This window comes from Thalassophryne amazonica, chromosome 11 (genome assembly GCF_902500255.1).
Source record: "Thalassophryne amazonica chromosome 11, fThaAma1.1, whole genome shotgun sequence".
Taxonomy (NCBI): domain Eukaryota; kingdom Metazoa; phylum Chordata; class Actinopteri; order Batrachoidiformes; family Batrachoididae; genus Thalassophryne; species Thalassophryne amazonica.
In genome coordinates, this window is record NC_047113.1 from 7,789,811 (window position 1) to 7,803,578 (window position 13,768).

General features: G+C 38.6%; 1 protein-coding gene across 2 annotated transcripts in view; it reads left to right on the forward strand.

The window, feature by feature from the left end:
* LOC117520330 (erythrocyte band 7 integral membrane protein-like) overlaps nucleotides 1-13,768 on the forward strand; it is a 29,298-nt gene extending 15,530 nt beyond the window's left edge. Inside the window, exons 4-7 of one of the 2 annotated variants that reach the window (XM_034181652.1) lie at nucleotides 11,571-11,677; nucleotides 12,030-12,099; nucleotides 12,201-12,283; nucleotides 12,590-13,768. In XM_034181652.1, coding sequence (XP_034037543.1) covers nucleotides 11,571-11,677; nucleotides 12,030-12,099; nucleotides 12,201-12,283; nucleotides 12,590-12,631 — 302 coding nt within the window. In that variant the 3' untranslated portion in view covers nucleotides 12,632-13,768. Of the gene's footprint in view, nucleotides 1-11,570; nucleotides 11,678-12,029; nucleotides 12,100-12,200 lie in introns of both variants that reach the window. The other variant, XR_004563606.1, reaches the window with a different exon arrangement.

The following is a 13,768-nucleotide window of genomic DNA, read 5'->3' on the forward strand; positions in this document are numbered from 1 at the left end:
ACTGTGAGGAGGAAGCGTAGTTCTAAACAGAAGCCCCGTGTACACCGCCAACCCGTTTACATCTCTAACCGTTTTTCCCCACTCGACGAGGGGGTCGTTTTGACCGTTGGGGTTTTACATAATTATTGTATGGCCTTGCCTTACAATATAAAGCGCCTTGGGGCAACTGTTTGTTGTGATTTGGCGCTATATAAAAAAATTGATTGATTGATTGACCTTTGCTGCCACAATTTTCTGCAGCTGTTGGTCCTTGAAGTTGAGGGTGTTGATCTCCACCCACTGGACCTCAATCCCCCAGTCTTCTGTTGCATTGTCCAGAATGGCCTGAGAGGACAGAACATGTTAATTTTGACATCTGAAGAGATGCCCACTCAGTCCAAATGAAGTAAAATGACCAAAATTTCAGCAAAGCAGGATGAAGATATTGAAAACTGACAAATGCCAATGTGATCAGAAAAACAAGAAGGTGTATACTGGTCGGTGTGTGAAATGGTTTATACTTGTCTGATCTGGATCCTACTGCTCACTACAGTAACAGTCAATATAAAATCTAGTGTACCTTCATACTGTCTGTGATCTCCTTGTTGTCCGCCAGGATCTCAGACACAGTCTTGGTACCCAGTATGTTCCTCAGAGTGCTCTGAGAGAACAGCTGGGTCACAGTGTGCACGTCGGTGGTGTTGGCCGTGGCTTTGACTGCGTCTTTGATCCAGTAACAGACCACTGCACGGACCTTCACCGTCACAAAGTCACTGGTCAAAACCTGAAAGCAGCACAACAGGTTTAAAAATAAAATACAATGCAGAGTACTGAGTGGAATATTTTTGATATAACTCAAAAACAATAGCTAAAAAGTACATATTTTGGTTGGCTGCAAGATATAATTTGAGTCCTGATGAAGATCTTGATTCGGTGATTTGTTGAACATGAAGTTACAGTATGTGTTCAATGAGTGCTACTATAGTTTGATTGATCTTTGAATTTCTATGAATTTGTAAAGTATTGGACGTGTTGATTGTATCTGGTAGAGTGAGTGTGTGTGTGTGTGTGTGTGTGTCATACCTCTTGTGATGGGATGCTTAAGGTGAGGAGTCTTGTGCTGACTTTAATCAAGGTGTTGGTGAACGGCAACATAAACACCAACCCTGTGACATCACAACAACACAAGTTGAAGCCACTGCAAACACAATGAGGAAAAACATTTTGAATTTTCTTTGATCAAACTTCATTGTTGTTTTCTGACCTGAACTGATCATCAACTGACCTTAAAGCACCATATGGTGAGTGGAAATATAATCCATAAACCAGCCAGATAAGAGGTCACTTCAAACAGAATGACATGTAAATGGTAAATGCTTCACATTCACCCCAGTGTGAGGCTGCTGCCATACAAGGCGCTCACTACACACCAGGAGCAACTAGGGGATTAAGGACCTTGCCCAAGGGCCCTTAGTGATTTTCCTGTCAGGCTGGGATTTGAACCAAGGATCCTCTGGTCTCAAGCCCAACGCTCAACCACGAGACCGTCACCTCCCCCAAAAGTGGAACCAACTGGACAATTTGTTTGTTTGAGCACAAAAATGAGATGAAGAACCAGAGAATATGCAAGTGAATTGCGAATAATAATAATAATAAATCGAATATCATATTCAACATTTTTTCAGATATTTCAGAAAATAAAAATATTACAGTTTGGTATTATTGATATCAAGTTTGTATTAATAAGAGTGATAGAATTTACACACATTAATTAGTTTTTAATTAAGACACACACAAAGTTTATATTTATTTATAATGCATTAAATTTTGCATTATAATACAATGATTACTACTACTACTATGTTACAAAGTTCTGTCTACCATTTCGAGTCCTTGCTGTCTGTCGAACTCAAAACTGTCCAGGTGATTTCAGTTTTCTGTGAGGTTTCGTGACTTCTGAAAACTGTCAGTCAGAGCTGCGTGTCATCAGAGAGCAAGCTGCAAAAAGTTTGTACCTGAGTTTTTGTGCCTCAGAGGTGGTGTTTGTAGTTGCCATCTGCCACGCCGGTGTTTGCCAACCCGGACAGTGGGAATACCACCTCAACCGGCAACTTAGCCCCGCGGCTGGACAGCAACAACGTCCAAGGCCCGCCCAGCGTGGTGAATTCACCGAGGCCGCACGCTGCATCATTGAAGCCGCGTGTCACGAGTGCCGCTTCCCCGAGGCCTCGTGCAGCCACCGCGGATCCATCAGCGCGGAAACACCGAGGCCGCGTGGCACCAGCGCAGCGTAGATCCATCCCGGTGACGCTCCAGAACGCTGAGAAAGACCGGCATCTGTTGCAGCTGGAAAATAGAGTGGCTGAATTGGAGCAGTACACCAGAATCAACGACGTCATCATCACAGGTCTTCACATCAAACCACGGTCCTACGCACGGGCGGTAACAGATGACAGCAGAGGGGAGCCCAGTGAACAGGAGGTCAGCTCTGTGGAAAAACAGGTTGCTGATTTCTTCCTATCTAAAGGTATAGAAATGGATTTAAATAACATTGAAGCGTGCCACCCTCTGCCCCGGAGAAATGACGGTGATAAACGAACCGTCATCATGAGATTCATCAACAGAAAACACAAAACAGCACTGTTAAAACAAGGAAGAAAACTGAAAGGGACAAACATATTCGTCAATGAACATCTCACCAAACGGAACGCCGACATCGCCAGGAAAGCACGCTTCTTAAAGAAACAGGGAAAAATCCAGCACACATGGACTTCAAACTGTAAATATTCATCAAACTGAACGGATCACCAGAACAAGCAAAAGTCATGGCAATAAGGAACATTGAGGAGCTGGACAAATATGAACAATAGGTATGAGGACTCAAACACATCACAGCACCACGATGCAGACTGGAGCAACCCACTCAGCCACATCATCTACAACCCCTGGCAAAAATTATGGAATCACCGGCCTCGGAGGATGTTCATTCAGTTGTTTAATTTTGTAGAAAAAAGCAGATCACAGACATGACACAAAACTAAAGTCATTTCAAATGGCAACTTTCTGGCTTTAAGAAACACTATAAGAAATCAAGAAAAAAAAATTGTGGCAGTCAGTAATGACTACTTTTTTAGACCAAGCAGAGGGAAAAAAAAATATGGAATCACTCAATTCTGAGGAATAAATTATGGAATCACCCTGTAAATTTTCATCCCCAAAACTAACACCTGCATCAAATCAGATGTGCTCATTAGTCTACATCTAAAAAGGAGTGATCACACTTTGGAGAACTGTTGCACCAAGTGGACTGACATGAATCATGGCTCCAACATGAGAGATGTCAATTGAAACAAAGGAGAGGATTATCAAACTCTTAAAAAAGGGTAAATCATCACGCAATGTTGCAAAAGATGTTGGTTGTTCACAGTCAGCTGTGTCTAAACTCTGGACCAAATACAAACAACATGGGAAGGTTGTTAAAGGCAAACATACTGGTAGACCAAGGAAGACAAAGCATCAAGACAGAAATCTTAAAGCAATATGTCTCAAAAATCAAAAATGCACAACAAAACAAATGACGAACGAATGGGAGGAAACTGGAGTCAACGTCTGACCGAACTGTAAGAAACTGCCTAAAAGAAATGGGATTTACATACAGAAATGCTAAACGAAAGCCATCATTAACACCTAAACAGAAAAAAAAACAAGGTTACAACTGGCAAAGGAAAAGCAATCGTGGACTGTGGATGACTGGATGAAAGTCATATTCAGTGATGAATCTCGAATCTGCATTGGGCAAGGTGATGATGCTGGAACTTTTGTTTGGTGCCATTCCAATGAGATTTATAAAGATGACTGCCTGAAGAGAACATGTAAATTTCCACAGTCATTGATGATATGGGGCTGCATGTCAGGTAAAGGCACTGGGGAGATGGCTGTCATTACATCATCAATAAATGCACAAGTTTACGTTGATATTTTGGACACTTTTCTTATCCCATCAATTGAAAGGATGTTTGGGGATGATGAAATCATTTTTCAAGATGGTAATGCATCTTGCCATAGAGCAAAAACTGTGAAAACATTCCTTGCAAAAAGACACATAGGGTCAATTTTCATGGCCTGCAAATAGTCCAGATCTTAATCCAATTGAAAATCTTTGGTGGAAGTTGAAGAAAATGGTCCATGACAAGGCTCCAACCTGCAAAGCTGATCTGGCAGCAGCAATCAGAGAAAGTTGGAGCCAGATTGATGAAGAGTACTGTTTGTCACTCATTAAGTCCATGCCTCAGAGACTGCAAGCTGTTATAAAAGCCAGAGGTAAGTAAGTCCCTTCGGCTGCTCCCTAGTTTGCACTTGGAGTCGCCACAGCAAATCCAAGGTGGATCTGCATGTTGAATTGGCACAAGTTTTATGCCGGATGCCCTTCCTGACGCAACTCCACATTACATGGAGAAATGTGGCAGGGGTGGGATTTGAACCCGGAACCTTCTGAACTGAAACCAAGCGCATTAACCACTTGGCCACCACCCCTTATAAAAGCCAGAGGTGGTGCAACAAAATACTAGTGATGTGTTGGAGCGTTCTTTTGTTTTTCGTGATTCCATAATTTTTTCCTCAGAATTGAGTGATTCCATTTTTTTTTTCCTCTGCTTGGTCTAAAAAAGTAACCCTTACTGACTGCCACAATTTTTTTTTCCGATTTCTTATAGTGTTTCTTAAAGCCAGAAAGTTGCCATTTGAAATGACTTTAGTTTTGTGTCATGTCTGTGATCTGCTTTTTTTCTACAAAATTAAACAACTGAATGAACATCCTCCGAGGCCGGTGATTCCATAATTTTTGCCAGGGGTTGTACACCCGGAGACGAGACATAATGACTAAGGATAATGATCAGTTTATTTCTGCCCAGGAGCCCTGTCTAGATACATTTAATTATAATAATTCTGCTAACCACCCCTTCGAATCTGAAAATGATCCTGATACCTTTTTCAGTGAGAATATTGTGAGACAGTGCAAATATTTTACAGAATAACAATTCAAAAATTATAAAATCAATGATGAAGATTTTTCAGTTATACTTGTACATTTCAACAGCAGAAGTCTTTCTCATAATCTGTCAGCTATTAATGATTGCTTGAAAACATCCAAAAAAAGTTTTTCAGTTATTGCAATTTCGGAAACATGGTTAAATGAGGATAATAAAGATCTGGTATATCTTGATGGTTATGAATTGTTCCTGGTTAATAGGCAGACGAGAAGGGGTGGAGGCGTTGCATTATATGTAAGGTCAGATTATAACTGTAAACTCATCAACAACATGTCATTTACAGTGGACAACATCATGGAATGTGTTACCATAGAAATTACATCTATAAACTCCAAAAACATAGTTATTAGTTGTATTTACAGAGCTCCTGGGACAAATATTGGCACCTTTGAAGATGTTATCTTAGGAATGTACAACAAAATCAACAGAAATAAGCATTTATTTGTCTGGAGATTTCAATATAGATTGAAATTCATTCACAAATCACTTCATTTATAAACACCTTGTACTGTTTAGGACTTTTCCAACCATCATTCATCCTAGCAGAATAACTATGGACTCAACAACTCTCTTTGACAATATTTTAACTAACGCTATATCCGGTAATCTTAGTGGGGGACTACTGGTCAGTGATATCAGTGATCACTTGCCAGTTTTCTCAGTCTTTGCATTGGAGGGTTGGTGTAAGTATCGAAGCAATATCAAATTCATGAGTAGAAAAGTAACACCTGAAACAATTGAAAATTTAAGGGAGGATTCAAGTCAGAATTGGTCGGATGTTTTTGTTGATGATGTTGACAGGTCATATGATGCTTTCATTTCCATTTTTTCCAGTTTGTATAATAAACACTGTCCATTTGTTGACAAAATATACAGAAATCAATATAGCAACAAACCATGGATAACTAAGGGACTTCAGAGGGCATGTAAAAAGAAAAACTTACTATATAAACAATTCATAAAACTATGACCTAAGGAAGCTGAAAGTAAGTATAAAACATATAAGAATAAGTTAATCAATATCATGAGACTCAGTAAAAAAAGATATGAGTTACTTGTCAAAAATAGAAATAACATCAAATATATGGAACATATTAAATGAAATAGTAAAAAAGAATAGAGTAACTAGAGATTATCCTTCATTTTCAGAGTAACAACTACATCACGATTGATAATGAGTCTATTGATGAACACTTTAATGAATACTTCGTTAATGTGGGTAAAAATCTTGCCAGTAAAATTGACTCAACTAATAACTTCTGGGTAAATAATTCAATGTTTAACAAATCTGTTTCAATGTTCATTGGTGGTACTCATGAAAGGGAAGTACTTGATCTGGTTCATGGTTCAAAAAGTAAGAAATCGACTGATTTTAATAATTTGGATATGGCTTTATTAAAAAAAGTTATTGATTGTATAGTAAACCGTTCAATTACATTTGCAATATGTCACTAAGTACTGGTAAATTTCCTTCTCAAATGAAAATAGCCAAAGTAATTCCTCTGTTTAAAACTGGTGACAAACACACATTTTCTAATTATAGACCTATATCACTCCTGCCACAATTTTCCAAAATTTTGGAAAAAATATTTGCTAAAAGATTAAATGATTATTTACTGAAGCATAACATCATTTGTGAAGAACAATATGGATTCAGAAGGTCTCGAACTACATCACAGGCTTTGATGGACTTTGTGTAAAGTATAGCAACTGCAATTGACAATATACAGTAAGTGTTTGGTTTTTTTTTGTTTTTTTTGATTTACAGAAAGCGTTTGACACAATTAACCATGAAATACTATTAACTAAACTGCATAAATATGGAATCAGAGGTCTGGCATATGAATGGATAACTAGTTATTTACAAGGCAGATTTCAGTATGTTCAATTCAATAATACAAATTCTGAACTCAGGGAAGTCACATGTGGGGTGCCGCAGGGCTCAGTGCTGGGTCCTTTGTTGTTTATAATCTATATAAATGATATAAGTTGGGTGTCGAGTTCACTGAGATGTATTCTTTTTGCGGATGATACAACTGTGTTCTGTAGCGGTGAAAATCTTGAACAGCTTCTGGACATAGTGGAGAAAGAACTGGAAAAATTTAAGATTTGGTTTGATGCTAATAAGTTGTCACTCAACCTTGGGAAAACCAAATGTATTATATTTGGAAATAAACAGGCACCCAAATGTAAAACTATTTACATAAACAACTATAAACAATAAGGAAATTGAGTTAGAGAGAATAAATTTTTAGGTGTTATAATTGATAATAAACTTAGCTGGAAACCACATATAAATTATGTGAAGTCAAAATAGTCAAAAACTATAGCCATTTTGTATAAAGCCAAAGACGTACTGCCACAAGAAGGGTTACTTACTTTATATTATTCTCTGATGGTTAAATATGACACATTGTGTTGAGTCATGGGGAAACACTTACAAATCAAATACCAATCCAATATTCCTTTTGCAAAAATGAGCCATACGAATCATCTGCAATAAACAATATCATGAACCAACTCATTCTCTATTTGTGTCTTTAAATTTATTAAAATTCATAGATTTGGTCGATTACATTACAATTCAAACTTTGTTTTGAGCGAAAAACCAAGCCTTACCGAGACATGTCCAGAGTCTGTTCAGATTGAGGGAATCCAGATATAGTTTAAGAGGTTGTGCAATTTTTATGAAACCACCAGTAAGAACAAATGTAAAGGGTTTTTGTGTGTCTGTGGTTGGGGTGAGGAAATGGAATGAATGTTCAACAGAGGTTAGAATGAGTAGTACCTTAGTAAGATTTAAGAAACTACTCAAAAAGAACATCATGTCTAAGTATCATAAAGAAGCAAATATAATTTGATTTATAAGTGGGATTTATTGTATATTTGAATGTGTGGGTATGTATATGTGTATGTAGATATATAGATATGGGTAGGTGTATATGTATACAAGTGACTGTGTATATGTATGTATATATTTATGTATGTAACGTATATACGTATGTATATAGGTATATATGGCACAGCCCAAGCAGAGGGTCACCCCCAAGAGCCTGGTCTGCTTGAGGTTTCTTCCTTATAGGGAGTTTTTCCTCACCACAGTTGCCTAGTGCTTGCTCTGGGGGTTGGTAAGGTTAGTCCTTACTGGTGTAAAGTGCCTTGATTTGAGTTTCTTGTGATCTGGTACTATATCAATATAATTATAAGTGAATAGTATATTGATGTGTATGTCTGTGTGTCGACATGTAGTAGTGAATTTGTATTTATGTAAATATGACTGATTAGAATTGATGGACTTGTACTAGCAGGGGTGGGCGCTAATAAGCTTTGCTTCAGCCCACACCCTTTCGGACTCACTAGTTTTGTTTATGCGTTTGTGGAATTGATCATTTTTTTCTATTTGAATATTTTGTGCGCCGAATAAAAACTTTGTCACTTTGTCACTTGTCAGGATGTCAGCTGTCGGTCTGGTGTTTTGACTCCTGGTCACTTGGTGGCCGCAGAGTTGTAATATCTTCATTAAACAGTTTATCCTTTATCAACAGAAGAAGAATGGGAAATGTCAGGGAGTTTAAAACTGAGTATTTAGAGCCTCTCAAGAATTTTGGAAATAAAAGAGATGGACTTTCACGTTGACAAATGACTGAATATGGAAATGAAGAAGCGGAGAGCAGGTTTGTGGACTTTCTTCTGCTGCCAGAGTCACTTAATTAATGTTTGCCACAACAATTAGCCATAAAATTGTCCTAAAATGTCAAAAAATCTTTACACTTATGTATAAAATTTTCATTTCAGACACCAAATACAGAGGAGGAATGGCTGGCTATTGCACAGGATTTCCATCAGGAGTGGCAGTTCCCCAGCTCATAGGCTCATACTGGAAGCATCTTCCGAAATGACAAGGGACAGTTTTCTGTGCTAATGACGGCTGTTGTTGATGCCAAGTACCAGTTTCTTTATGTTAGTGTGGGAGTACAGAGTAGAGTGTCAGATGACGGAGTGTTTGCTGAATCAGATTTTAAGCAAGCACCAGATAAGCAAGCAAGTGACCAGACGTCCTCTTTCCCGGACATGTCCTACTTTTGAGACCTACAAAAATGTCCAGGGAGAATTTCAAAATCGTCCGGGATTTTGTTCAACATGCTGCGTGACTCCTTCATCCTTCATTATTCAGTGGGACCCATGGAATAATGAAGGATGAAGGAGTCACGCATGGGTATGTCACGATTATTCGAAGAATGACCCACATTTTCATCTATCATGTATCCACTATGAAGGTGCCACTATGTGCCTCTCTGTACCCCGCATGTGCCACGTAGCAGCCGCTAGTGAGCCACGACCGACCTGTCATTACAGCCTCGAATGGCTCGCATCAGCCACACTAAGTCACTTAATCTTCTCGTCCAGAAGAAAAAAGAGCGCCAACAACTACCCATAACTGTGTTTTTCACTCGGAAAAAGACACCTGCAGTGAGGAGTGACTCAGTGGAAAAAGGCGTGACAGCGCAGCGGCACCACGACAAAGAGGCGCGATCAGACAAGAACTGTGAAATACTGGTCAGTCACTATTAATAATTTCTTATGTGTCCAACCTCATAGGTTGATCATTAAAATTAAATTTGTTAGTTCTAAAAGACAGTGTACATATGTTGTTTTGTGTTATTCGGGCCAATAAATGCAATTGTTATACAGACGCCATGTCATTTGTGTCATAACATACACCGATACACCGATGAATCCCCCCCCAAAAAAAAGGTGTCTTGCTTTTCGGAAACCCAAATCTGGTCACCCTAGATAAAACAAAACAGAAAAATTAGTTGCTGTAGGCATATAAACCTGATGGAAATCTCTTTGTGGTGTGTCAGTGATGTATGTATGTGCAAAATAAAACAAAACACTACTCCAGGTATGTTTTTGATGAGAATATAACATCATAACTTTGTTACAAGGTCAAACGATGTTGCGTGATAAAGGCCTTTTAATAATAACTCAAAGAAATAATGGCAAAACACACAAGTAAAAAAACCCCAAAATGATTAATCAAAAAAATAATCGACCGATGAACTGATTAGTAAAATAATCATTAGTTGCAGCCCTAGTGTTTAGGCTGAAATAAAATATGTCTTTCCTAAAAATAAAAAAATAAAAATAAAAAAATCAAAGTCCGGATTTCAAAAAAGAAGAGAAAAAAGGACAGGGAAAGAACACTAAATGAGGGAAAGCAGCTGCTAACCAAATTCTTTGAAAAGAGAGGTGAGCTTGAAAGCGAGCTATATTGAGTTGGGGGTCTGTTGGACCAAATCGCACCATTTTTCTAGAAAATGGTGCAATTTGGTGCATTCCTGTGCATTTTAACAGACGGGAATGCACCAAATTGCACCATTTTTCTAGAAAATGGTGGAATTTGGTCCAACAGACCCCCAACTCAATATTGCTCCCATAACTTTAAAAAGGGTTCTGACTCCCGGGTGTGATCTAAGGTATACATGATTTAGACCTGGTTTGACTACGCATTAGAAATTTGGTGTTTGCATTAATAAAAAAAAAGAGCATAACAGTGGGGGAGTTGGGGGGGTCTTCAATATGGCTAGTACCTAGGGCCCAGAATTTGGTGCTACGCCCCGTTTGTTTTCTGGCTACTGATATATAGTCACTTGGAAAACTTTGCTCGTACTGAACACGGTGCTTTTGAGAAGAATACAGTGAACAAGGCTGACATATTTCCCTGTTTGCCATCACTGGATGTTTACATGAATCACCACGTTCACACAGATCATTAAAAATAAAGTCTCAGAACAACCTCTCTCCTTTTCACTCAGTCTCACACACATGCACACTCACAGACACCTTAATCAAAATGCAAAGAACGTTAGGTAGTAAAAATAAATAAATGAAAAAATTACAGTTTGATCATAACAGTAAAAATAATAAAAACGAAAGTTGTCTTGAGTATGACAGCTCTTGTTCGTGCAGACTTAGTAGGTCATAATTTCCTACTACATCAATTTTAAGGCTGTTCTATAAATAGTTTTCAAATAAGCAATAAATATAGCAACTTCTGATCAATCCATATCCATTTCACACTTAAAATAATGTACTGATGTTAGCCCCACCCGTTTCCGGTTAAATCACACCCACTTCAGGTTTAGGCCCCGCCCACTCCGAGTACAGCTACAGATCATTTAGATGGATGAACAGATACAGATAGTGGTGTACTCGCTCATCCCTAAAACGAAACATTTGCAGTAAAACAAAGTTATTTAACAACTAATTGATGACTAAATTAGTTGACAACAAACGAGTTCAACAACCATTGTGGATATCAATGGAATTGAACTGGAAGAAATGAAATGACGAAAACATAAAACAGGTAACGCTCGCATCAAACATTAACACTGGTCAGGTGAGCATGAGGCGTGCTCATTTCAAAACAAAACTTGAGGCTTTCTGAAGCTTTGAATGTTTTTGACATCCTTAAATGAACTTTCATCAATGAATCGAATTAGTTCAGTTATTTTGGTAAATGTGTTTTCCTTCCTTCAGTCTTGGAGACTCCAAATGACAGCATGAGCTGCTGTGATTGGCTGATGGTCCTTCTGTCATTCGTTCTGGTGGTTCTCACTTTTCCGCTCACCATATGGTGCTTTAAGGTCAGTCGATGATCAATTCAGTCTTTAACACACATTTTCTGAACTTTAACAGCCAAGATTATTATTATTTAGATTATCGACAGTCATTAAACAGTCATCAGCATGTAGGACTAATTGCTGGTCTGATCATGTCAGATGTTGAGGCTGGTCTCATGTTTATATATTGTTTTTTTTAATGAAAAGGGAAATCGGGGGAAAAACATGCTAATTTGAATTTTGTGTTTGATATCTCAAGGCCTTTTCCTACAAAAATGAGCTGACATAGCATCACTCACTGTCAGGTTACAGGATCAATGTAGATTTAAAGTTAAAGTTTGACGTGATCATTGATGTGGTTTCTCTCTGTGCACAGATCATTCACCAGAATGAGAGGGCTGTTCTCTTTCGTATGGGTCACATTTGGAGAGGAAGCAAAGGACCAGGTCAGAAAACAACAATGAAGTTTGATCAAAGAAAATTCAAAATGTTTTTCCTCATTATTGTGTTTGCGGTGGCTTCAGCTTGTGTTGTTGTGATGTCACAGGGTTGGTGTTTATGTTGCCGTTCACCGACACCTTGATTAAAGTCAGCATAAGACTCTTCACCTTAAGCATCCCATCACAAGAGGTATGACACACACACACACACTCACTCTACCAGATACAATCAACACGTCCAATAATTTACAACTTCATAGAAATTCAAAGATCAGTCAAACTATAGTAGCACTCATTGAACACATACTGTAACTTCATGTTCAAGTCACCAAATCAAGATCTTCATCAGGACTCAAATTATATCTTGCAGCCTGTTATGTGATAGTTTTTAACCAAAATATGTACTTTTTAGCTATTGTTTTTGAATTATATTAAAAATATTCCACTCAGTACTCTGCATTGTATTTTATTTTTAAACCTGTTGTGCTGCTTTCAGGTTTTGACCAGTGACTTATCTCAACTTCAGCAGTGGAGATAAATGTTCTTCACCCAACAGTGATGATATGAGAATGATTACAAGAAGGCACTACCAGTTCAAATGAAGCTTTTTAATATTGTCCAATTTATTTTTTGATAGTATCTACACCACAAGCTGCACAGGGTAACCTCCAGTTCATCATCAGTGGGAGATTGGCACTCGGGAGATGGCGTTGCAGGCATGTTGACCTGGCTTCAACAGGTCAATATGGCCTAGGTGATTTTAGTCTTTTTTCCATGTTTAATTAAAGGCTTCTTAATATTTTTTCCTCTTTTGTCTTTTTGGTTTCCCATTTTCACTTGCTACAAAAGGAAGTGTTGTAGTACTGAAGTCTCCCAGCCGCACTGTGTTGACCCCCAAATTGTGAATCTGCTGCAAATCGTGAATTATCGCCAAAACCATTCATGAAAATTTATGCAAACCGTGAATAAAATATCCCACAAAACATGAACGCAGGCCTCGCAAAAATATAAGTCGCAAAGCGTTAATATTTTCATCATTTTAAGTCATTTACGGATTTCAGTTTATGGGTCAATCACTTAAGGAAATCTTGATTGCAAACAGTCTGCAATTTTTTTGGAGGGGGGGTGACTACACCTGGTGAGGTGGGGAGGCGAGCCCTGGCCGGGCTCACGCTTCTGATCTCAAGTGACAGGTGGGAAGTTTGAGTGGGGCGATACACCTGTCAAATGGTAACGCAGGTGTCTGTAGGCAAACTCGGGGGATCACTTAAGTACACCCTTAGAGAATATGAGTGAAATTGGTCAACCGGTTCTTGAGATATTGCTTTGACAAGCAAAAAACGGACAGACAGACATGCTGATCGCTATATCCACCAGAGGGGGATAAAAATGAATGAATCAAGCTGGCAGTCTTAAATTATCTGCTCTTGTTCAAGATTGATTTACCTATAAATCCAGCAGAGGGTGCTAGAGCTCTTCATGTGTGACAGGACGGAATTGGAAGGGCTCTATTATTATTTTCAATTTTCCTCTGTCTGTGAGGACGATGGAGTTGGAAATCTAAGCAGGACAGCTGAAGCTTGGAGAGAACTGACATCCCCCTGAGCACCTCTCCAAACATTCCCTCATCTCTTCAGACCTGCAGAGCCCTTATCCTTCAGGCCATCTTGCAAAG